General features: G+C 42.1%; 1 protein-coding gene across 3 annotated transcripts in view; it reads right to left on the bottom strand.

Moving 5' to 3' along the window:
- The window catches only part of TIAM1 (TIAM Rac1 associated GEF 1), a 98,912-nt gene that overhangs the window by 50,196 nt on the left and 22,858 nt on the right, over nucleotides 1-25,858 (bottom strand). For 2 of the 3 annotated variants that reach the window (XM_054381845.1, XM_054381837.1), the window contains 8 exons: nucleotides 24,146-24,593; nucleotides 21,623-21,795; nucleotides 17,810-18,034; nucleotides 16,192-16,377; nucleotides 13,580-13,726; nucleotides 11,532-11,606; nucleotides 10,351-10,521; nucleotides 4,121-4,225 (listed from right to left, as the gene is read on the bottom strand). In XM_054381845.1, coding sequence (XP_054237820.1) covers nucleotides 4,121-4,225; nucleotides 10,351-10,521; nucleotides 11,532-11,606; nucleotides 13,580-13,726; nucleotides 16,192-16,377; nucleotides 17,810-18,034; nucleotides 21,623-21,795; nucleotides 24,146-24,593 — 1,530 coding nt within the window. The remainder of the gene's footprint in view (nucleotides 1-4,120; nucleotides 4,226-10,350; nucleotides 10,522-11,531; nucleotides 11,607-13,579; nucleotides 13,727-16,191; nucleotides 16,378-17,809; nucleotides 18,035-21,622; nucleotides 21,796-24,145; nucleotides 24,594-25,858) is intronic. The other variant, XM_054381830.1, reaches the window with a different exon arrangement.

Here is a 25,858-nt window from a genome sequence, read left to right on the forward strand (position 1 = left end):
ATTAGTAATGTCAGTAAGATATACTAGTAGAACACAGTTAAAGAGGAGGAAGGAGTTTTACTACCACCATTATAAAAGCAAGGATACATCTATTTCACTCAGTCAGTATCATTGTGAGTGCACAAGAAACAGAACTTTTATTCCTGTTTTCATATTTTATGGGCAGTCATCATTATAAAAGCAAGGATACATCTATTTCACTCAGTCAGTATCATTGTGAGTGCACAAGAAACAGAACTTTTATTCCTGTTTTCATATTTTATGGGCAGTCATCATGCAAAGTTTTTATATAATTTTGTTTAAGATGTTGCAAAAATTCTATTATTCAATGGTATTAAAATAACAAGGAGGGGTTTTGTTTATTAAATACATTTCTTAATTGTGAGAAGACTATCAGATTTTATCTGCAGCTCTTTCTTAGCATGAAATTTCACCTTTAACATGTTTATGTTTATTTGTACCAAGAAAAGCCCCCAAGTCTTTGAAATGGTCATTAACATCTTTCCTGGGAGACTCGCACAAATTCACACCTGGGTAATAACCCAGAAGCCTACACATGCTCATGCAATTCACTCTGCCTTTCAGGAGGCAAGCAACTCCTCAGCAGGGCTGCACCACTCTACCACAGCTCACACAGTTTGTGCTTCTAAATCCCTTGTGTTCTCTCCTGTGTGGCTCACTACTGAACTCAAATCCTGTCCTGAGCTCCAAACAAAAGAGCTTGTATTGGGCCCTATCATTCCACCTGAGGCAGACACAAAGTCAGATATTTAGTGACTCTGAGAGTCAGCCCTATTTCTTGTATTTCCTGTGTCAGGACAGCTTTGACAGACTGTAAACTTCCTGCTCAGCACAGGTTTGAAGCTGTTTTTCCCATAGCACAGGCTAGCACTTAAGTAACAAACCATCCTTTTGTCTTTGGAAAAAAATCATACCCATAGATGAATGACAGCCCACAGGTAAATATTAATTTTGTTTACATGCTCGTATGAGTGTGTAAAAAACCAGTTCACAATAACTAACATTTAGAAACTAATTGACATCAACGCTTGGACTAAAGTGTTTAAACCACTTCTTTGAAAGAGTAACTTACTAGTAAATGGTTTCCTTAAAATATATATATATCATTTTTCTCTTGTTTATTTCAGCACTTACACATCTGTTTAAGTGCAAATATTAGGTATTACAGAACAGAAGCCGCTTGCTGCTTGCATCCCAAGGTGCTGTTTTCAAGCAAGAATCTCTGCTGAATGGGAGACAAATACTGGAATGCAGGGACTGCAGCTGAGCTGCCTAAACCAGAGAGCCTGACCAACAGCAGCCTGCTCGTGCTGCTTTCATTTCTGTGCCCTGTGGATCTGCCATCCTGACACCAAAGGCAAGCAGCATATTTGGGCTATGGCAGCTCTCACCACAAAGCTGCCAGCTGGAGCCATGGGCTCCTGGGGAAAACCCCCTCTGGACCCAGTATGGGGCCCATGTCTCTGTACAGAGACATTTGATAGCAATACCAGCATCTCAGGGACTGCCAGGGACAGGATTTCTTCCTAACAGCATTGCCCCTTTGAGCCACTTCAATCCCTCAGTGTCTCTTTTAGAAGCTTTGGGATAAGAATAATATTAATAACAAAAACTAATCAAACAAAAAGCCCCCAAACAATGTTATTATTATATTTATTATTACCATTATTACTGAGGGGAGCTTGTTTCTTTTTCTCAAGATTTTATCTTCCTTGCCCTTTTTTTCCTCTTGCACTACTGGTCTCATCCAAGCACCCTTTATCAGGGCTACATTTTCCAGCAGCTCCAGTGCCTTCAACCCAACCTCATTCTACCTGCAAGATTTCTGGTGATGCCTCTAGTCTCCTGCTTCCATCTAAAAGTGCCATCCTACCCAAAGCAAAAAGACTAGCACATCAAACTTCAGCCAAAACACTCCAACACTTAAACAATAAAAGGTGCTTAAAAGTACAGCTGCCCAGTACAGCACCTAATGTTAAATACTGCCCCCAGAAACCTTAGGAACATTTTTAACACGTTTTGAGAGACTGTCAGTACACCAAATGTCACCATTAATGTTTTGGAGAGAATGGAACATGCATATTCAATTTACATTTCTTATTTAAATATATCTGATATAAATTTTCATTTTTTATTTAAATATATCTGATACATTCTGCAAGAAAAAGGAGCATGATCCTAAGAAATTACTTTTCTTCAGTAATGTCTATAAAAGCATTTTAGCAAATGGGAGATAGTTTTTGCAAAGTGTCATCAACAGCAGATAGTATCACAAAGAGCTACTCAGAACTCTGAAAAATACAGGCATCAGTTTTGTTATATTGCACCAGAACGTATTAACTAAACAAACTAAATAAACCAACTCAAATTTTTGCATGAAACTATTGTGGGTTGGATTTGGATCCCAACAAACTGGAAAAATTACCTCCGGAGTAGATTACCAGACAAACTCAGAACTCGGAAGCAAAAGTGAAGTTATATTTACAAAAATGGACCAAATACAAAATTATAAAAGGCAATAAACATGTACGAAATATATTTATATATATTTACAGTTCAACATCAATCAGAAATACCCTCTTGTACAGACTCAAACCCCCCTGGGCAGCCCAGAGGTCTATATCAACAATCAGCCTGCTCTTGCTTCCTCTCCTTTCCCCTGTACCTTACAGTCTAAACAGAAGACAGTTCAGCTTGCAGGGTCAGAGATAAGGCAGAAGCAAAGCAGGCAAGAAGGAGCGAAGAGAAAGAATGAAAACTTTGTGTTCCTAAACTATATAGGAATCTGCAGAGCCAATGAAATGAAATAAATTTATCACTATTTACTTCGCTTAGCCTCTTAGAAAAATTTGACCAGCCCCTTAACTGAATCCTCTGGAAGGAGCTAATTCTTATTTACAATTTAAGCATAGCTTTAAACTGTAATAGAAACAAGCATGCACACACACACACAAGCAAACACACAAATGTGTGTTGCTCTAATTTTACTACATTAGATATACCCCTGCAGCACCTATCTATATTATAACCTTTCAGCATGTTCATAGTCCCACTGACTACAGCAGAGTTTTGGTTTAATTTCATTTTTTCCAGAATAAACAATAACTGGTGACTATGTCAATTGAACAACCTTTCAACATAAGACAAGTCACCACAGTCGTTCCAGGTGATGAAAGCTAAAATCTGCATACTCTGAGTTTTAGTTTTTCCCAACTATATTTCACTCTCCAGTCTTAGCACTTTCACTCTCCCCCTTTTTTCCTTTTTTTTTTTTTTGGGGGGGGGGTGGGGAGGGGGTTGATAGCATTAGTAGCAAATCCCAGAACCTCTTTTCTAAATTAACAGAAGCATCCATAACTTTCAAAGTTTTACTTTGAAACAGCCACCAGTGAAAAGGATTTTTAAAAGCTTTACAGCATGCATGTGTAAAATCACAGAATTAAAGCATGACACTAATTCTGTTTGGTCTTTTTTTTTAATCTCTCATTTCAAAATTTTTTTGAAGTCTGCTTCTCAGATGAATGATATAAAAAAAATCAACTAAAGCAATTAGGGAAGTATATTCTCACACAAAACTGCAGAGCTTTTTTTAACCTCAACATTTACCTTCCTGCTTAGGAAAAACAAACAAACAAAAAAACAAAAAACACCACCAACAGAACAACAAACCAAAAAAACCAACTACTTGTGCATCTTCCCCTCTTCAAATATCAGGCAAAGTGACCCAAACAACAAGTCCTCAAGACTGTCTTTAAAACTGCCAAGGACAATACAAACAAAAAAAAAACCAAGACAACCTTGAGAGGAACTGAGCTTAAATGCATGTTATGGTCACTTTCACACATTAGCTGTGGCTTTTCCTTCTCTGTCTCTTCCATATAGGCACATGTGTGCACAAACACAACACTAAACACCAACACTCTCATCAAGATGAAATGTTTGGAGAGGTTACTTTACTGTAGGCCAATTTGTTATGGTTTGCAAAGCATCGTAATTGCAAGTTAAAAAGCATAACTCTGCATATTACAAATGTCAGATAAACACTAATTAATAGTGTCCTACCAAGTGTCATTTAATTTTGCTTAGTAGGTAGCATTACCAGTTCATAGATATCCTCTTCTGGCTTTGGTACATAAAATTGGATCTGGTTTTCAATCAGGAATTTAAGACGCAGGTAGTGAGCAGAGTAATCCAGCTGGTGTGTCTGCAAGTAAAGGAGAAGAGGCTTTAGAACAGAAATGCAATGGCTCACATCATCCATACTTAGAAAACAGCCTGATACTCAAAGGAAGAAATATGCCCCAATACAAGAGGCCCATCATCTCTTAATCCCAGCAAGAACCTGAATCTCCTCCTCTTCTCCAGGAATAAGCATTCATTTAATGACTACAGACGAGGATGTCAGGGGCAGTGCTAGTACTCTATGCAGCTTCTTTGGTTCTGCTTATCTGGCAGTTCTGTTCCCTCCCAAGCTATTACAGAAATCAGTAAACACTATTAGAGCAGAAGACTCAGAGAACACTTTTGTATACAAGGGAAATTTAAAATCACAAGAAAGAAAATAAAGGTTCTGCTAGGAGAGAAAAACGTTAACAGGAAAGTCTTTTTCTGTTTGTTTTGGGGTTTTTAGCAACTTCATAATTCAGTGGGTACGTATGATGTGGTAAATTGCAAACAAGGTTAATATTTAAAACAAAAAATCTCCTCTAAATTCCAAGCAGCTCAGGATGCACTGGCTTTATAAGGCTAAAAAGAAGCCAAGAGTTGCATATTGGATTATATCCCAGTAGAAACAGGTCACACCATTTTAATGAATTAGCTATAATTAGCTGAGGATACAGCATTTGGTCTGGGAGATGTTAATGACCTTTTCTCAGCACGATTAATAAGCTTGATTTAAGCAGAGGTTAATACAGTGTGTAATCAAAATGCATCGGAATTATGATAAACACAAAGGATGTCATTCAGAAGTTACTTTCAAACTGTTGACTAAAGCTAATGAAAAACTCCAAAGTGATTCACAAATACAGGAGGTAAATTCTCCCTGCTGTCACTTTTGAAATCCCATTATTAAATGTTTTTACATATTGGCCTTTTCATTTTATACAAGAAAATTACCAAGGTTTCTTAGGTTATACGTAAAACCTGAAAATTCATGCAAGAATATCATTACTGCATATTTATGATGGTTTTTAAAACCTTGCTTATCCAGTTCAAGCCAAAAGGATGATACACCAAGACTCAGCTGACTGATCACGCAGTACAGATGATGAGTAACATACACCAAGTGCCCTGTGGAAAAGATCACACACTGACCTAGTAAATCCTTCAGCAAATTCTCAGAGAACAGTGAATATTTTTGTAAGTCTAGATTAGCCCATGAATGAAGAAATTAGCAAAAAGACAAATCTATTGCTGCACTCTACATCAGTGCTATGGTCAAATATATCCAACTCAAAGACCAAATTATCCTTATATGAAATTGAGTATCTGAAATTGAATAACCTCTGTAATCAGGCCAAATACCTATTTAATTAAATAAAGAATTTTAAGGCTATCAAGTGCCAAAATAAAAAAGAGGTGAATGTAGGAGATCCTTGCCCTCTCCCCATTTTTTTTATAAGCTTTTTGCATACTTTGCTCATTGTTTACTGTTTTCACTAGTTCTCTCTCTTACAGGCAGACACATACAAACATCCCAGAAATTAAAGGGAAGCAGAACTGGCTTTAATGGCTCAGAAATCATACAGAGGATGAGCTTCTGGTCAGATTAGTTTACTGTCCCTAGACACAAACCAAAGAGCAGCTTGCACACCAGTTATACAAAAACACAGACTGCATACCCCACATCCAGAGGGAAAAGTCTATGATAGCACTTTCTGTAAGTCCATGAAATATTTGAGCCATTTTCAGCAAGGTTGGTGGGGAAAAAAATCTGTGTGGAAAAACCATAAGGAGGCAGGCAACCTAGTAGCTTTCTCATCATGATGTATGTTCTCATGGTCTCCTCAGGCAAAGCTCTTGGACATGTGCTGTGTTTCATGCAGCATGAGGCCGCCATGCTTGTCTTCCAGACCTATACTGACAAGCTATATGTCATTGACCAAAGCCAAGGGCTAGGAGAGAGCCCTTGTCCACAGCTGGTTATTCATGTTGTTTCCAACAGTGACTTTGAAAATCCTCCTTTTGCAGAAGAGACCCAAAGGGTCGCTTTCCAGACTCCCCCAGGCCAGCAGAAATCACAACCTGTTGTAGAAGGACATGAAATTATCCAGTCTGGGGCCTCCAGCTGTTGGGCGCAGGCCAAGAGCTGCCTCAGCTGCACTGGTGGTGCAGGGAACCCATGCTCAGCCACCCTAGGCTCCCTGTGGAGCCTGGGGCATCCCACCAACATGAATTCAGAGCCATCGCCTACCCTGGAGCAGGGGCAGGGTGCACTCACACCTGCCTGCAACACACTCTACAGCCTGAACCCTGATAGCATCTTAAAAGAGCAACTTTCCCCGAAGGTGGCAGTTTGATCTTCCACCCCAGCCATCAATGACAGGGCTTCTGCCTGCTTTGATATGGGCATGGCATCAGGTGTGGAGGTGACCACCAATACCTCCATTTTCACAAGTTGTTGCAGGGAGGTATGAGAAAATCCTGTGTGCGGGCTGTTTCAGAGAGCAGAAGGAAGCCAAATGCAAATTGACCAATGCTGCACTGAAGCCCTGAACTTTGCCAGAGCACAGAATCATCTGAAGAGGTCACTAGATAAAAGTCACATATATTTTTAGCCACTAATTTCTTCCAAGAAACACCATCAGCCAGGGTGGATGCCATTTATCCACTACATTACAATCTCATCCAAGTCAGGCAATGAGAGTCATCACCATTAAAGCTCTGATGGCACAGGACGTGAGCTGTACACTATGGCTTTGCCACCTTAAAACTTTACATTGACTAAACTGTTCCAAATAGGGGCATGACTTTCTACTGAAGTGAAAGGAAAAGGTCCTCTTAAAGTAGACACAGCCAGCCTGCCTTAAAAGCCATGGCATTAATTCACTTTTTTTTTTTTTCCTGGTATAGCTGCATCTGTATGCAGGAATGCAGAAGCAGAAACAGGGCAGCTTCAATGACATTAATATCCTTTCGAGACCACCCAAATTACCTTTTTTGCTCAAAGGTATTTTAGCAAATTTAGCAGTCCAAATAAGCTTCTTGGTTTATTTATTTCTCTCCTAATAACTCTGGCTATGTCTGGCCTAAATCAAGCAGCTAAACCAATTTAAAGCATAACGTGACAACTTAACCAACATGCTCTTGAAGAAGAATTTACAGCCTGGGGTGTGATCCAATTCAACAGGCTTTGCATGGTGTAGTGAGTCAGCATACAACCTGAACTACTCATCCATTTCAGTTCCCCTTTCTACTTAAAGCAAGGGACAGACATATTCTTTCAGCTTGGCAGGGGAGAACATCATTAGTGCTAAAATGACAGCACCATGGAAACGTGCTAGCCATCACACTGTATTACTCTGGTTTCACATCTGTCTGGCCCAAACTTTTCAGCAGGGTCAACACCAGCTCAAAATCAAAGTAAGCTCACAGAGCATCAGGTTTAAGTAACTTCTCAGAAACTCTGAACACAGACCCAGAGACTTAAGGGAAATTTCCTTCTTTCCTCTCCCACAAGTCTATTTCAAAAATGCAAATAATGAGAAAACAACACTTTTTAAATTCATAGAATCAGAATCATAGCATGGTTTGGGTTGGAAGAAACCTCCAAAGGCCATCTAGTCCAACCCCCCTGCAGTCAGCAGGGACATCCTCTACTACATCAGGCTGCTCAGAGCAATGTTGAACCTGACCTTGAATTTCTCCAGGGATGGGGCCTCAACTACTCCTTGAGCAACCTGTTCCAGTGTTTCTCCCCCTTCATGCTAAAGAATTTGTTCCTAACATCCAATTTAAATCTACTCTTCTCTAGTTTGAAACCAGTGGCCCATTTGCTATCACTACAGGCCTTTGTACAGTCCCTCTCCAGCCTTCTTGTAGGCCTCCTTTGAGTACTGGAAGAGCATTATGAAGTCTCCCTGGAGTCTTCTCTTCTCCAGGCTGAACAATCCCAGCTCCCGCAGCCTATCCTCGTAGGAGAGGTGTTCCAGCCCCCTGATCATTTTTGTGGCCCTCCTCTGGACCTGCTCCATCAGGTCCATGTCCTTCCTGTGTTGAAGGCTCCAGTACTCCAGTACTGCAGTACTCCAGGTGAGGTCTTACCAGAGCAGAGCAAAATGGCAGAATCACCTCTCTCCACCATGTAGTTTCTATGCTTGATTTTTGAAGTTCTTTTCTCCATACTGGCTCTGCCTAAATCCATATACAGTTTGTGTGTGTTTCTACTCAATTTTAAGACATACCATTATGCAAATGTTAGCAATGTGTATACACATGCACACTGATCTGTATTATTCATAGGAAACAATTTGATGCATATACCCTGACTCTTCCTGCCTTCCAAGTGAGGTTATTAGTTAAATCTTAGGAGAAATCTTTGAGAAACCACTTCAAAATATTGTTTAAACTTTCCTTCCTCCAATCTTAAATGATAGAAGTGTCACAAAGCAGCCTCCAAAACTTAATTTGCTGTATGCTAACAAGTAACAATATTAGTAAAATAACACATTTTCTGCAATGATTTGAGTGCATTTAATGTTCTCCAACACAATAACCAAGCTCAGTTTAATAGCACAGACAGATTTTACCACATCTACAAACATGAAGAGGTTTATATGAAATGTAGATCTTGAAATGTTTACTATACCAGAACTTGACTGGTTCTCAGATGGCAGATGGCAAACTGATGTGAAATGATGTGGATCAGATATTAAAGGGGAAAAAATGAGCTGAATGCAAGAGACAGAAGAAAGAGATTGATTATTAAATGCTACAGAAAAGAAGACATCCATCAGTGAAACTGATCAGACTGAAAATTCTTACAGAAAGAAAAGAAACAGATAACAGCTCTTCAAAAAAAACAAACACTCACCCACCTCCCCTGATCTTTATACACCACCACCCCCAACAATCACATACTGAGAGACCTACTGAAACCAGTGCAGCTACACCAATCTACTCAATGTAAGGATCTGGCCCACTGAATTAATCACTCTTATCCAAAGGAAAATATAAATCCTAAAAATAAATCATTACAAATAATGTATCATTCAGCTTCCTTATTATGCCTCTCTCAAAAAATGTCATCTTTTCCTAAATACAAGAGCTTTCACAAGCTACAGCACTCTTTAGTAGTGCACCTGGCAGAGAGATGAGCAGACTGTGTAATTATTGCAAACAAATGCTTTTCTCTCACCTTCTCTCTCTTTGGAAGCATGTGCACCATGTTCCAAAAGTCCCTGAAGTTAAGGTTTTAATAGCAATAAATGTTTTCTTTTGTGGTTGTTATTGTACAAAAGACTCACTTTTCAGAACAGCACATGACACAAGTTTGGTCTAGCTTGCAGTCAGCCAGTTAGCAGAAAACATACATTATGTAGCTGCCAGAACTAAAAGCTTGTATTTAATTTGTCAAAGATTTCAACTTCACTGCTGAGATGCAGCTCTTTTTAATGGCCAGATGTCTTTGATACTTCATCTTGAAAAGAAATCCAGGTGGTTTTTCTCCCACTCCCCCAAACGCACACAAAAGCTTTCCTCTCTCATCCCTCCTGCCACCTACACAAGGTGAGTCTGACTATACAATACAGACAGCAAACACAGACACCTTCTCCTACTCCTGATATCACTGTTTATTCCGTGCCTTCCTCCTCCACACCAGCTGGAGGAGAGGAAGCAGCAAGGGGAAGGAAGGAGGAATGGCACCTGGAAACAGGACAATCTGGCACCTGGGAAAGGGTGACATCACCCCACTTGCCTGGCAGAGGAGGGAATGGGCCCATGGAAGGGCTTGGCAGAGGTCGGGCCTGGAGAGGGTGACTGCACTACCATGCTATGAAGTGTACAGTGAAAGGAAGCAAGCTGGGGGCCAGGATGTTAGGAGGCAGGAGAAAGGTCCTGCACACAGCTTGGTCTCCAGTGGAGGAGAAGTGGGTGGGTGGGTTTGTGAGAGGTGGCAGCAGAGGCAGAATCAGGGCATAAGGGCACTTCAGAGGCTCATGCACGGTAGCCAGAGTGGAAAAGGCAAAAACTAGTCTGCCTTCTTCTCCCTACATCATGCCAAATTTAGCTCTAGGAACTTTTCTTGTGTGGTGCCAGCATGAAAATTTCAGGGCTCTGGGTTGTAGACACTCCTACCCTGTTCCAGGGCATGCTCGCAGCTGTTACCTTGCAAATAGTTTCCAGGACATCTCGTGTGGTGTCCCCAGGACGGATGACTGTCAGGGCAGGCTGGTTGTTCGGCAGGCAGAACCAAGATGGCGTAAAATACTCATGAACCCAAATATCACAGTCGGCGTTGTGCTGATGGACACTGCTCAGTGCCACTTCTTTTTCCCTCTAAACAGACAAAATCCATTATGACTCTACCAGCCAAACACAATCTCCCTCTTCATCAGCAACAAGTGTAAGGAACCTTATATGCTGTATCAAAAAGCCCTCTTGCAGAAAAGACATTTTATTCATAAGCCTAGATTGAGGGCTTGTCTGGACATGAAACTTTGCAGTTTTGCCTGAGCAGTATAAAGTGTGCCTTCCCATGCCACCCACACAGATGCACTGGTACAATGCACTTTTCCTGGGATTTCGCCCTGTGGCTGCTGGGAAAGCCAGGAATTCAACGAAAAATAATAGTGATAAAAAAAGACTTTAAATTAAATGCACTGTGTTTCTGAGTAAACTAATCCAAGCCAAATAAAACCGTTGTAGACAATACAGTTCTTATACCTAGAAATGTTAAAATAGCAAAACTTAGCACTTAAGTTGAATTTCCAGTCTTTTATACATCTGAGTTGCATTCCAAGCTTTAAATCCCCAGGAAGTGATGGAGCTGCAGAATCCTTGTTTGCTCCAAGTGGGCTCACACAGCAAACCCCATATTCACTACATGAAGAATGTGTCTCAGCACTGTCTTAATGCTGTTTCATAGCTAACTTTCTCTGGGGAAAGAGAAAGCAGTTGTAATTATGGCTGCAGGTGCAAAAGCTCGCAGAAGCACATGAGCACGGAGAAAGTCCTCTGCTTCATAGTTGTGCCAACCCTCAATTATGAAAACCCCAAATTGCTGCCACAAGGAGACATCTTCCAGAACCAGCAGCCTCCAGGTCTTCCTGTGGGCAGGCATTTCCCCGGCATGCAGTGCTAACAACCCTCTGGGGCTGGGACCCGCAGATGTCAGAATACAGTGAACCCTTTAGATCATGGGCAACCAGCTCAAACCCTTCCAGAGGGGCTACAACCTCTCCTCTCCCAGAGGCTCCACATCCTCTCTTGCATCCCAGAGTCAGTGCTGCATTTAGGCTGGCTGCAAAAGCAGGGTGAAGGAGGCAGCTGGAGAGCTGCTGTTTTACCTTGCCGTCTGGGACTGTATCATCAAAGATTCCTTCAAGAGACTTCTTTACTGAATCAGCGCCTTCACCAAATACCTGAGGAGAAACAGAGTGACTCTGCTTTAAAACATGAAAGCACTTCTGCACTGCCTGCAGACATGCTAAGGGGAGGACTGTCTAACACCTAGCATGGAAATCAAACTGAAAACTATAAACATTCATCTCAAACACAGAAAAAGAAAATATCAGTTTGTTAAAAGGGAGGTTGGGGGGTGAAAGACAAGCTGGTGATGTTGAATCATGCTGAACAATTAGAAGCCCATTTTGCTTAGTGGTCTGTCACTGGTGGACTTGGTGGAGCTGGACAAATTTTATCTTCTTTCATGCTCTTCCCACTCCTTTAAGGTGGGGGAAATTAACACTTCTCCACCTCTCCTAAGGCAGAGAAACCAGAAGAAGGGCTCCGCTTCTGGCTGGTTTTGTAATAAAACAGATTTGAAAAAGTACTTAGCAAGCATTCGAGTACCACAAGTCAGTGTATCCCTTCTCTAATGATATAAGAGCTGGTAACCTAGAATAAGCCAGAGAGCCAAAATCAACAGGACCCTGTGCAGGAGGAATGACAGAATGAGAATTGAGATTATTTACAGTATCCACCCCAGATGTGCACAGGACTGCATCAGACAGTCAAACAGTTGTTAGTGCAGCAGAAGCTTTTAAGTGACACTGAAAAGTTCAGTTTTATAGTTACACATCAGCACAGCTTTATGATCAAGTTGCTGGGTTTGGCTGTTAACTATTCTGAACCTAAAATGAAGCAGGGACAATGCAGGATAGGAGAAGGTCATTGACCTTTTATGGATTTACAGTTTACTGCTTCAATTTGACAATAGTTTTCCTGCTACTATGCAGGGGCAGGGGAAATGTGTTCAGGCATTACATTTAGATATTCTGCTACTTTCTCAAAACTTCACTTTTTCTTTGACTCTCTCCAGTATCACTTTTCTTAAAACTGGAACAAAATCTCTTTTTGTGCCTCTGCTTATTGAGGAGTGAGGTGGCTAGGGGTGGGGTTTGGGGAAGGCCTGAAAATGCATTTATCCCCACTGAAAAGAGGAAAAACAAAAGAGTGAGTTCGAGAATAGAAGACAGGTCTGAAGACACAGCATGGGTAAGATCCTAGCTCACAAGGGATTGTGCTTGATTTGAGGTACGTTAAGTACAAAGCTTTTAATGTCTCATTAAAACCAAGCTAAACAAATTTTCAGCAATCATCCTCTGCTAAACAAAACAAACACCCACTGTTGCTTTAACAGAATGAAGAAAAAATCACAGGGCACAGAACAACATGTGTCCCAATCCTTTCTCCCCTCAAAAAGTGAAAGAAGAGAAAGAAAAGCCTCCATTTCCTGCAATTAGATGAGGTATGACTCTCAAAAACTGAAAGCCATAATTAGGGATGTTTGGAAAGAATAACAGGGAAGCACCTTTCCACCACATTAAAACATGCTTTTTAGAGAAAGATCTGGGCAGTGACTGGGTGGAAACAGTTCAGCTTTTGTTGTTTAAAAATCTGAAGCGAAACAAGGACTGTTCCTACTAAATGCAAAGCTTTTTGTTACTTTAGCAAGTTTTCCCCTAACTCAGCTACATTTTAAATATTCTACAAACTCCTAATTTTAAAGAAACAAACAAGTCTGCACTTTTTTTTTCTTCGAAAGTCATATTTATTTGACATTTCTGCTTTGTTACTCCTGAGTTTAGGGTAAGTAACTCCAACAAAAGCAGAAGCAGCAGAAATCCACAACAGTAGAAATCAAATCAATTCAGCTAAAGAAGGTGCAAATCCCAAACCTTGTTTGATAGGAGCTGCTGTATATTTATCTGTAATTACAGTCACTGGTTTTTGAAGAGGATGTGGAAGGAGATGACTATGGGCCATGAAAGACTAAACAGGCAAGGCCAAGGTGAGCTGTGTGCCTGATGCAAGTGACTCTGCATGAGCTGCATTCTGCACGCTAACAAAGAGACCTTGAAAACAGCAGCATCACAAACTTCCACACACTTACCTGATTAATGCTTGGCCTCCCTTGCTTTTTCTTTGAGGTAGTGTCCAGCCCCCAAAGAGAAGAAAACCTGCTTCTCCGTTTACTGGCAGATCTGGACATGGCCTGTGTCCTTCTCCTCACTCCCGACTCCCCTGTGCGAGCTGCCACCTGTCAATGCCACATGGTTTTAAAATGAAAGGTTGCAGCATCCCACTGCCCCATGGCTTACATAATCCAACAAACAGTGGAATCTGCTTTGGAAAAAAAAAAAGGCAAATGCTACAGCAACGATGTGTTGTCACAACAGGGACAATGGCAATGCTGCCAGGCTACTTCCGTCTCACTGCCACTTAACTTACTTCTTCCAACATCAAACATCAACAATTAAATGAATAGTACCACTTCCACAATTCTTTGCCACTGAATCTGTGACATTCTGAAGCAGCCTGATCATTGCAGAGTAAAGCCTCAGCACCAGCAACAGGTTTGGTTTTTGCTTTTTCTTTTCTTTTTTTTTTTTCATTCCTATCAATGTTTCAAAGCTGGACACACAAAACATGAGACTTCCAAACTTGCATATTGCTTCTGAAATGCCTGGTTTCTCTCTTTGCTGTTTCCTGCGGAAGCACTCAGGGCATCCTGGAACTGACTCGTAATTCCTACAGGGCTGGAAAAAGGCTTGCAAATAGCTCAAGGTATTTAAAGCCTGCACTTCCCTAAAGATAGAAACATTTGAAGGAGAGAGCAAAACACAAGGGAAAAAAAAAAGGGAGTTTCAATGACCCTTTTTATTAGAGCAGTGTTAACTGCCTGGGTACTTAAAAAATGGCCTGTGGCCACCCCGTTGGAACTTAAAGATATTTGCCTTTACCAAGACCAAATATTTGGGGAGCGTTTCCAAAATGAGGAACCTCTGGTAGAAATTAGCACAACATTAGTCAGAGGTGAAGTGTTTAAGCCAAAGTTAAGTAGATTTCCCATGTGAAGGTAGCCTTAGGAGAGCAAGCTCCTCTCCTGCAAAAAAGGGAGTGGTAGGAGATGGCAAGTATGAACGTCAGCACCAGGTGAAGCTAGACAGACATACAGACAGACCCACCCTTGGCCGTACGCTTCCTGGAACACCTTTGTACTGGATTCCCACAACCGAAACTAGCTAAGTGTGACTGTCATTTGGCAACCCCAGTGGGAACACCTGAATCTCTGAGTGATGCCCCAAGCTACAAAGCTGATAAACTGGTTGTTTGGGTGCAGCAGATAAAAACACTCATATAAAGACAGGATGAACAGAAGGCTAGCTGCTGGTGTACCCAGGGAACTGTTTCTGTGCAAATAATGGTGGTCCTCCTTGAGAAACACGGAGAAATCAAGGAAAGGAGAATTTAAACACTACTGCAAGCATCTCCATTTCCACAGCCTGGACTTGTGAGATATTTCTTAGCTGTAGCTGGGACATTTGTGTAGAGGCACCTGGGAGATTTAGCACATACTCTGACTAATGTACTGAGGAACATCTTCAGGAGAGCTAGCGATGCCATGCTATCTCCATGCAGCACCCAGCTCAAGTCTGAGACTCACTGCACCATCTCCATGCTACCGAGGGCAAAGGAGGACACGACAGTTTGCTTAAAAGAGAAGAAAGCACGTGTCTTTTCCAACACAACATATTCAAAACACTTTTTTTTTCATTTGGCTCTCAAGAGACACCAGCATGAAGAAGCAGACTGTTTTTCAGGCCAACGCTCAGCGCTTTGCTAGATGCAAAAAAAGAAGCACAAATGCAAATTACAGCCTGGCACTTAAAAAAAATACATAAATCTACCAGCAATTATCAGGATGATGACGCTAATCTTTTCAAATATAAAAGAATAAAAACGCCCCTGACTGAACTACAGCTCTGGTTTCAACTGAAGGGTACAGCTGACATCTACAAGACAACAGTGGAGCTCAGCTATTTCTGTGAAGCTTCAGGAGTCCAAGCAGAAACTATAGGAACTTGATTTAAACTCATTAAAAACCTATCACTTTGCAATACATTTCTTTGGATTTTTACAAACTGGGTTGTTACATGAACCTAAGCAATCCTTTTAAACATCATTTGCCACACCATAAGCAGCAGAGAGAACATTTCCCCACCCCTGCCTCAACAACATCAGATGTTGACAACAGGAGATTGGATATTAGGTTAGTGGCTTAATCCATATGGTACAAAGCAAGCCATGTTCAAGACGGTCTAAGCCAACACATGCTGAGGGCATCATATTAACTCCCATTGACTTCACAGGATTTTTGGACCAAGCCCATGAACACAGACTTTAGAGATGAGCCTGCTCTTGTAATAAGAACATCTGTTTATAGAAAGAATGTTTATACTGTAGATCTGGAAATTTAAAAAAATCGTATGTTTAGGAGAAACATTGTGTTCCACTTCCACAAGGCTATAGTTTGCAAAGTACCTGCTTTTTAATCTATATCCAAGATACACACCTCTTTCGGGAAGTAGAATATTCTGCACACTAAGGACAAGGCTCACCTCCCAGGTACAGACTGCTGTTTGTTAAGATCATCTCTGCATCAGATACATGACGCCATTTGCAGGTTGGCAAAGATGACCCCTGGCCTCTATTCAAACTTACCAGTGCATGAAACGAGGAGACTGAAAAGATTCCAAGGCGGCCCATTGCAACTTTTGTTGGACGGCTGGCAAAAGCAAGCAGTCTTTTAGGGTTTGGGAGCTCCCCTCCTTGGAGACTAGCCAAGTAACAGCGGTACCGAAATAGGTCCATCTGGAACTGCTCAAGATTTTGTTCCCAAACAAAGATCTGTGTACAGTGAAGATTGAGACACATGAGAAGTGGAAAGAAGGAAAAAAGGGGAGGTAAATACCTTAAGAAAATTCTGCTGTTTCCACTAACACAAATCCAGTAACACACATTTTTCACCAGCGTTCATCTCACTCAAGAAACTTTGATTCCCCTTCTTTCCCACTCTCCCCAACCCTCTCAACTCCCAAAAGGATACAAATAATAAAACAGTTTTCATTAGATGGAAGACAACTTTTTTATGTATTCATGGCAGAAGTCTTCTCCTGAGACAACTGCTCCTTTGATACAGTGTTAATTAATAGGATTAAAATTTCTTTGTGTTCTACGTTTCTCTTCTAAGCAGTCCCCTTAAGAGACCTCCTTCATGCATCAAGGGCGTTGGAGAAACAAGAAGAACAAACTACCAAAGTCTACATACAGAGCACCCCAAACCAGTAGCTGCAGCAGCAGCACTGCTGTAAGCATCAACAGAGCTTGCCATACTTGAAAAAGCATAGTACACTGGGGATAATTAATCTTATCGGTGGAAGAGTGCTATACAGCCTATGTAAGGGCTTTAAATAATTCAACTTGCTGATAGGAAACAGTTTCAGTGTTTAGAAAAAAGCAGTTATATAAAGAGAGAGACTGTTCTGCCTCCTTACTCTGACTGACAGCCTTTGAGTGAAGCCCTTTCAATGGAGGCAAGTATCTTCCCCCTTTAAACCACCTCTTCACGGGCTTCCACGGGGTAGGAAATCTCTTTATCGTAGCGCATTATGGCCCCAGCCATTCCCTATGGTTTGCATTACAGGCGCATTTGGCAGCCGTGGTAAAAGAGCTACAAACTAATGAAGAGGGAGCCATATGTTAGTTTCTTAAAATAAGGTGCTACTGCAGCAGCAGGAGAGACATCTGCTCTAGGCTCTCTGCTTCTGATATACAGCTATGTTGTCCACTTGAAGTCAGAAGGAGTGATCTCAAGGGGCAGCCAGGGCTGCAGCCATGAGGTCAGGACAGGCCCTTGTAACAAGCAGAAAACAATGATGGCTTCTGCATCCCATCTGCCAGCAGAAGAACCAGCCTCTTCCATGCCTAAGACAACAGAAAAAGCAGCATTTGTTGGTCTACAACCAGCCCCTGCCTAAGGCATACTACTGCTGTGGTTTGGTAGCCTCTTCACTCCCCTAAAGCCCTCACTCAACCTCTGAGTGGCTGGATGAATCTCTTGCATGGAGGCCAGGACAGCCCACACTGAACCTCAGTGAACATTGTGTGGAAAAGCGGTGCAGCCAGGGCAAGCCAGCACAGCTCTCATGCAAACACATCCTGCCTGCTCTGGGGAGCTCAGCCAGTGCACACACAGTGAATAGTGGGAGGAGATAGGGATACTGCCAATCTGCAGAAGGCTTTCACTATTTGCTAGGGATTTATAAGCAAGAGAGATTACTTGATCCAGTATGGTCTTCTTCTTTTTGGAATCTGTAACTGAGGACAGTTGCATTTCACCCATTTTCTTCATCTTCTCGTCCATATCAATCTTCTGCTCCAGCTTTTTTATCTCTGTTTTCAGAAGCTTGACAGTGTCCTCTTTGTGATGCTGCCTTGCCACCGCTGTTGCACAAGCTGAATGGATTGCCGTGATCCAGTTCTCCAGTTCAGTTTGGCTAGAGGTCTGGAGAGAGAGAAGGAGGGGAAAAAGAAGTCTTTAAAATGAATTGGAGATTAACAAATGCAATTCCAAGGAGTTTCGTTTCCCTTTGATCTTATGATTCAAAGCCTTAAATCTACTGACCAGAGAAGTAATAAAAACCCCAGGCCATTTTTAAGTCAGCACTTGGGCATTCAGCACGTAGGATTGCACCTGTATCTGTGCTGTGTTTCCAAGCAAGGTCTTAGGAATCACCTTCCTTGTTCAGTGCAATGTTGCCACAATTTGTAGCCCAACACTTATTGACATTCTCTAAACCCTCTAATTCCTTATGTCAAGGAACATGCCAGCCTCTGTGCTCTTCACAGCATAGAGAGTTTTTCTGGCATGCATCAGTTAGTAATAAACTGATGGCATAAAATGTGACGATGATACTTATGAGTTGCTTTATTATGAAGCATTGATAAACAAGTTTGCCACTTCTGATGGTGCCAAAGCACTCTGAACAAAATGTTGCTATCCTTAAAGACAGGTTCTTCATAGTTTTTTCAGCTGTGGTACTGTCCCTTCCCATGCATGTCTGTAACAATTTAGGAAAAAGAAACACTTCCACTCCATGGAATTGTTCAAAGCCATGTTGGATGAGGCTTTGAGCAACAGTGATCCCTGTTGGGCATCTAGATCTTGGAACCAGATGATCTTAAGATTCCTCCCAATGCAAACCATTCTATGATTTTATGATTCTATGAGAATCATCAAGGCTAGGGCATGGCACATGAGTACATTTTTCTGGAAGAGCACTACTCCCACTAGAGGTCTTTGACACAGAATAAAGAACATTTCAAAGTGTTCCTTTTCCAGACTTTCAAAATAAAAAGCAAATCTTAGCTGTCCTACTAAACTTTATTCCTTTTTACAGTAGATTGTAAAACTACATTTACAGCCAACTCAGAGTCACAGCAGAGTTTCTCTGAATGTCAGCCTTTAGCAGTAACAACACTAGCATTTGGCTTGTGGCTGAAAAAGTAGCAAGGTGCCAAACCACCTTGTTCTAATTAAACTTTCTGATGATACCTGATCTATTAATAGACAACACAGTATGACTTCTCCAGTTACTAGCATAGATAAAGAAGGTCATCCTCACTACTATCCTGGCGGTCACAAGTAACAGCAAAGGACACGGCCAAGGAGAGATACCCCAGAAGCCCAACTCTAGAATTCACATATGCATAGACTGTACACTTCAGGCTGATGCTCCCAAAACTTCTATGGTAATAAAATATGTGCAACACGCATGTTCCAGAATGACACCACTTTCCTTAGCTCAGGTTAGAAGTCCTAAACACAAGACAGGGTCTACACCAGAAAGATATCTCTCTTTACTCCAAATTTTCTTGTCTTGACACTGTACAACTGGTCAGGTTCTTTGCCATGGTAATAATCTTAACAAGCTCTCATTCACAGACAAGGTCTTACAATGCCTTATAGCCACTGCTGAAGACATGTTGAGGCCCTATTGCTGAGGAATTTCTGATAAAAATAACTATTTGCAGATGGGAGACACATTGCCTACAGTCAGGTCATGAAACCTAGCTCCCAATAAAGACAGTAGCACGTTAATTCTTAGCAAAACCATTACAGCAAGAATTTTCTCTTATTACATTTTAAAATATTGTCTGCACACCATTAAAATCAGTTTCCTTTTCTGTTTAAAAAAATAATATGAAAAGATTTTAGGAGCTGAAGGCTTTCCTGATAGATGAGTAGGCATGGGGAATCACTCCACTTCTCAACAGAAAGGACCACATAAACAACTGATACATAAGTATGTGGTGTCACATGTTGCTCTGAGCTCCTGGAAAATGCATGTGACATCTGCAAGTAATGGATTTGTGTAGGCATGATAAGAACTGACTGAGCAAGGAATCATCGTGTGGGAGGTATGCGATGTCTCTAGGTGCAATGCAGTGGGAAGGCTTGTTAAAAGATGTCCAGTATCAGTACACATTACAAAGCAACCCTATTTTTCTACCTAAGTACACAGTCTCCATAGGACAGAAATAGTCATCTGGTTTCTTCTCATCAAAACACTACTACAGCACTGTGTGATGTGTGGATGGATGTGTATGACAGGAGCAGTTAAGTAACACGCGGTCAGCTGCTCTGTGCGCAGCAGAGCAAGCCCTGCAGCACAGTCACTCACACATTACTTCCACCAGGGCAGCTGGTTTCTTTCCCTTCTCCCCAAACCCATTCCTGCTTTCTCTTCTGCTTCACTAGCAATGTATAGGTTCTAAGGCAGAAGGGATATATCAAGGAAAAATTTCTGCAAGGCAATCTAAATGATTGTTTTTCATTTAAAAGGTTCATTTTTGATTTTTCCCACAAAGTTACATGAAAATCTACCCATGGCATAATGACAGAGGGCTTCTAATGAATAAGGCCCTGTGTGTCCACAAAAGAAATAATGTACTGCATGTGAACTTTTCAGTATTTAGCCATCTCCTGGCATTATTTTTATGACAATTAAAGTTTTTCCTTAGAAAAATGCATGGGAAAGACATTACAGCTCAGACCAATAGATCAAGAGGAAGTGGTGCTCCACAACCTTTCAAGCACAAGCACCATACTTACCACCTGGATGAAGATATCCAGGTGGCAAAATACAGATGCCCTGCTCATGAAAGGCATAAAGCAGAAAGGAGCAATGCAGTCTTACACTAACAGCTGAGGAAAATTCAGATTAAGGTGGCAGAGAAGCTAGTCTGAAAAAAAAAATGTTGTTGTATTTTTTGTTGTTGTTGGGTTTTTTTCCCAATATGCAGTCAGATATTCAGTCTCTTCAGGAGGTAAGCCAGCACCACTTCCTTGGAGTCAGAATGGCTTGCCTTATTTTTTTTTATTTTGCACCAGTTTGAGAATCTAGCCTCCTGTTTAGGACAGCCACAAGGACCTTTAAGACGATTTAATTTGAAAGATGTGCTCTGTAATACTGGGTAGTGATGGTGTGGGGGTACATCCTACCAAAGAGTAGTTTCTGGTTTAAGAAGGCAAAACACTCTGAATACATTGTCAAAGGAAACGGAAATAAATAAGGGATTCCTCTGGTGAATAAAACTGAATCAAAAGAGGAAGAAATAGCACCACTCGAGCACAGGTTGGAAATTACAAATAAAAGTGTTTTTGATATATCTTTTACAGGACAGACAGTGTTACAGCACATTTAATGCACTATTGCATGTCCTATATGGTAACTGGCCTGGGCTGTATGTGATAATTATGTTGTCAAAGCATGCAAAATTCTCAGTTTTTACAGGGATGTAACAATCTTTCTTAATTCTTACTTTTTTTCCAACTGTCTACACAAACAGGGACAGGTCAGTCAAAACAAAGAGCAGATCTGTAGGTGATTCACATGGGGTTCTGGGTCTCCTGAGTGGCATTTACTGGATATATTGTGTCCTTCCTCTTGCACTGCCACAAGAAAATCCCAAACCTACTGGAGTTAGCAGGCTTTTTCACAGGTCTGAACCAGAGCTAACATATCCTCCTTTGCTGGTGGGATGAAGAAGAGAAAAAAAGAACTTTGCAAAACCCTCAAATCAAACCAACCTGAAAGAGGAAAGCATCCCCAAGGGAGTTGCTGAGACAGAAGACAAAGTCCTTCTTGGGGTGTTCAGGCACAGCTTGCACTATGCTGTTTTCCACCCAGACTGCATGCTTTGGGATGCTGTTGTGGTCAATGCCAGATCTGCCATCAGTCTCATAAAAAAACAACGTGCATCCTAGAAGAGATGATTGTATATTAGCAACACATTTAAATGCAGCATTCTCTGTTCAGTGCTAATACTATTCATCTATGCAGTGCCAATACTTGGGACAATAAATCATCTGTAAAACTGTCACAGGGACGAGGCAGGATTTGCCAGGGCCTGTTCAGGTTTTCAGCCCCACAGCAGAGAGCACCAGCAGTGGCCCAGGTGGCCTGACAAGACAGTGATTTTTTTAGACCATGGGGGAATGCCACAAGCTGTATGGTGCACCAAGCAGTGCACTAGCAGGGCCATTTTATTTGCCTTATGACTGCTGAAACAGCTGCAGACAAGAGCAGAGAAGGGGTCACAGGTGGTAAAATACAGCCCCAGATAAGAAATACCACTTTAAGTCCCAAAGTGGGGATTTAAACCCATCCTATCTCATCGAAGGGACCAAAAGGATGACACAGGTATGATAGCTGTCTCCTCTGGCTGTGCCCAGACAGTTGTGAGCCGCTCAGCTGGCACTCTGGAGCAGACAGGCCCCCAGGCAAAACCTCCGTGGCCCTGCCTCTGCCTCCTGCAGCTGCTAGCTGCTGCAGTCCCTGCAAGGCAAAGATCGAGTGATTTAATTACTGGATGCAGATGAGTAACTGAATGAAAAATGGCCTGGAATAAGCTATGCTTGCTGAAAGACCGATGTACACAAAACCACCAACAAATAAAGAAAGAGCATAAACTAAATCCTTATTCTACTATTAACACTTCATCTCTGACTCAAGGGCGATAGGGCCAAAACAAAAACTGCATTTTAGCTGGGAACAGCAAACGACCTGCTTGGTTTTACAAAGTAATCTCGACAATTCTCTAGGGCTGTGAAGAAGAGCCTGCAATTTGGGAGACCCTCAAAAAAGGGTCTCCTCCTTTCCCTTCCACCTTCTCACATTATCTACAATTATTTTCAACTAAAATTGGCACATTGTTTCTCTGCCACTGGGAACAGCCCTCTCGGTGCAAAGAGATGCCCTGTTACCCAGCCTCTCAGAAAACTATTTGCAGCCAAACAATAGCAGCTGTTAACTTCAAAGGCTCGTTTAAACACTAACATTATTAAGGCACTGCAATCTAAGGAGCAAACACTCCACTTGAGTCAAAGCACTTTAAAATAACATCGTCTCTGTGCTCATCCTTCCCCTTTTTCCTCCCAGATGGCCCTTTGTTTGCCTGCTCCTCACAGCGAGACCTTCCTGCCACAGGGCCTCCCTTCCAGGAGATTAGGGCTCCCCACTGCCCCTAAGCCCTCCCTCTCTCTCATTTCCCCAGTATCTCTAACCACCCCAAGGAAGAGACGGCACCTAATTTTGCTGTTGGTTTTAAAGTAGTGCTGCACAATTTTCAAAAACAATGCTCTAAAAAAGTACTCTGCAGGCCAAATAGGATTGTAACTGTACTTTGGTAACCAAACCTACAGCAGGGGACATGGCTTTGCTTCTTCTGGCTCACAGGCAGGGCCAGTTGCAGTGGTAGAGAGTGAGGTCAGTCCCAAAACTCTGCTTTCCATTTTGCTGCTAATGCAACTCCATGAAGATTAGTTAGAGGTCACTTTTGGAGGCCAGCTCCCGAGTTTCACTAGTCCAGTAACATTTATGTGCATTTTTAAGAACTCAGACCCCAAACAGGGCTGGAGCATGCTCCTAGTAGGAACTGCAAAAATTCAGAGAGAAAAAGGTCTGTGGCACAGGCGACCAGCATGCCGCAAGATGGATGACACAGCCAGAGCCAACGTCTCCCAAGTCAAAAGCCAGCATCAATGACCAAACCACGGCTTCTCATCCACACCACGAATGTGTTTTTTCTCTCAGGGTTTTTCAGCTCATGAAGCACATCTTGGAGAAGGAGAGGCCAAGGTGCTAAGCATGAGAAGAATGCAAGCAAAGATGGAGTCCCTGCTTGAGTGCATGCCAGCAACCAACATCATCACTAGCAAACTCTCACTGTCAGGAGCCTGTAGCTGCACCCAGGTACTTAGTCTGTCAGCAAACCATAGGCATGCTTTTTAAGGAAAACACCCAGTGCTTGGAGAAGCCTCCCCAGGTGGTGCCAGCAGGACTCAAAGCAGGGTATGACCCCACTTCAGTGCAGCAGTTATGTGTCTTGGACTATATGCATGTCATAATGTTAGCATGTCAATAAATATCAAGTAAAAGCCGCCTCTGAAAACCATCAGGAGGACTCCTCATATTTGATGTTAATTTTAATCATGTTCATAACAACTTTTGTTAAGAGTCTAAACTATTGGTTTCTCCATCTGCAGTAATACACAACCCACAGGACATTGAGGATACTCATCTAGCTAAACCCTTGCACACTTGCGCTGTACCTTTCAGGGAAACCCAGTAGTGCTTCCATTTTCTCCGTGTCGCCGACTCCACTTTCTTGTTCTTTTTGTGCACCAAGAAGTTTTTCACTGCCAGAGCACCAGCTTTCCGTACTGTGCCCTGAGCAGCTGTCAGGAGGATGTCTGACTGCCCTGGGGAGCTAAGGGTGCCACTGCTCTGCTCATCACTGAGAGCAGAGCCAGCCTCCTCCAGGTTCTCGCTGTTGGTGGTGCTCATCTCGAGCTCCCGGCGGAAGTTCTCGTACACCCCCTGGCGAATTCCATCGCCTGTGGAGCTGCTCCCGCTGTCACTGCCAATGAAAGCCCGACTGGTCGTTGGGGAGTAGCTTGAGTTGGTAGCATTGGATCGTCTAGAAAGGAGGTCGGTGTCCGTGGCTGCTCCTTCGATACCACTGTCAGTGAACTCACTCCCCTCACCTGCGTTGACATCCTAGTTGCAAGAGAAACACAGCATGAGATGAAGAGCCTGGCTGTGCCTGGCCTTCTGGAGACAGCAACAGAACCTGAAATGCCCAGGTAGCACCACATTTCTTCACACCCCCCATTTTGTCTGGCATCGGAAATCTCTTCTTCTGAAGACAACTGGAAGAAAAGGTATGGTAGGCAGAACTTGGAGCACAGTTTAAGAAAGACCAGCCACACACAATTTCAGGTGGTGCCTCTACAGCCTTAGCATTTTGAAATACAAGATCCAGCATCATCTGTTTACATTAAGCTAACTGAACAGTGCTAAAGGTTTTGCAAAAGGAGAACATATGGTAGCAAAAATTGGCAATGTCAAGAAAAGCAGCAATCAACCTACGCATTTTGAAAAGAAAACATTGATATTGTACATTCACACCTACAGCTGAAGATACATTTTAGACATCCGAAGATTGTCATTTGCAGATTATGTAACTAAAAAGGCACTTTCTTTTCTCCTAAGAAGTTAATGAATTTGAGATTACTTCTGTTTCATGTCACTTCTATGTCACAAACCTAATGATGGGCCATGTGATATCCCATGCTGAATCCCATAGTGATAGACCCTGCAAAATAGCACCACAGAAGGCCCTTCCCAGTTCCCAAGAACTTGTAGTTGAAGGATCGGAAGAGACAAGAATATGGCCAGCTTGAGCAAAAACAGGAAACATGATGAATGCAGGTTCTAAAGGCTTAGAGGCTCACCCTGTCCCCTGCAACAAACCTAATGTCCAAAAGGGGCTAACCACTATCATTCCAGCATCTCACCCTGTCCCCTGCAACAAACCTAATGTCCAAAAGGGGCTAACCACTATCATTCCAGCATCTAAAGGCATCTGTGGCAGTTTTGGAAGGAGGGCAAAAAAAGGCCAAGCCCTGTAAGTGGAAAGCTTATGTCAGACATGCAGGAAAAGACAGAGCCAGGGCAGGAGATACAAAGAGGAATATGGCCAAAACATCAGGAATTTCAGCCTCTCCCTCTCCTGCAAGAGCAGCTGGAGCTTGATTTACAAGTTAAAAAAAATACATAAATAAAGGGGAAGTCTCTGAGAAGAGGTGGCAGAATGTGGTATTTATTTTGAGAGAAAACAAGCTTCTAGGTACTGGTTCAAGTATCAGTTTTCTATGCAGCCAAGAGCTGCTCTGTGAAAACTGAGAAACCCTCCACTGAGCTCTGTTTGAAACATCCCTCCTGTGGAGCAAGAGCTGGATAAGCAAACCTTCGGGGGAGGG

This window comes from Indicator indicator, chromosome 1, assembly GCF_027791375.1.
Source record: "Indicator indicator isolate 239-I01 chromosome 1, UM_Iind_1.1, whole genome shotgun sequence".
NCBI lineage: Eukaryota > Metazoa > Chordata > Aves > Piciformes > Indicatoridae > Indicator > Indicator indicator.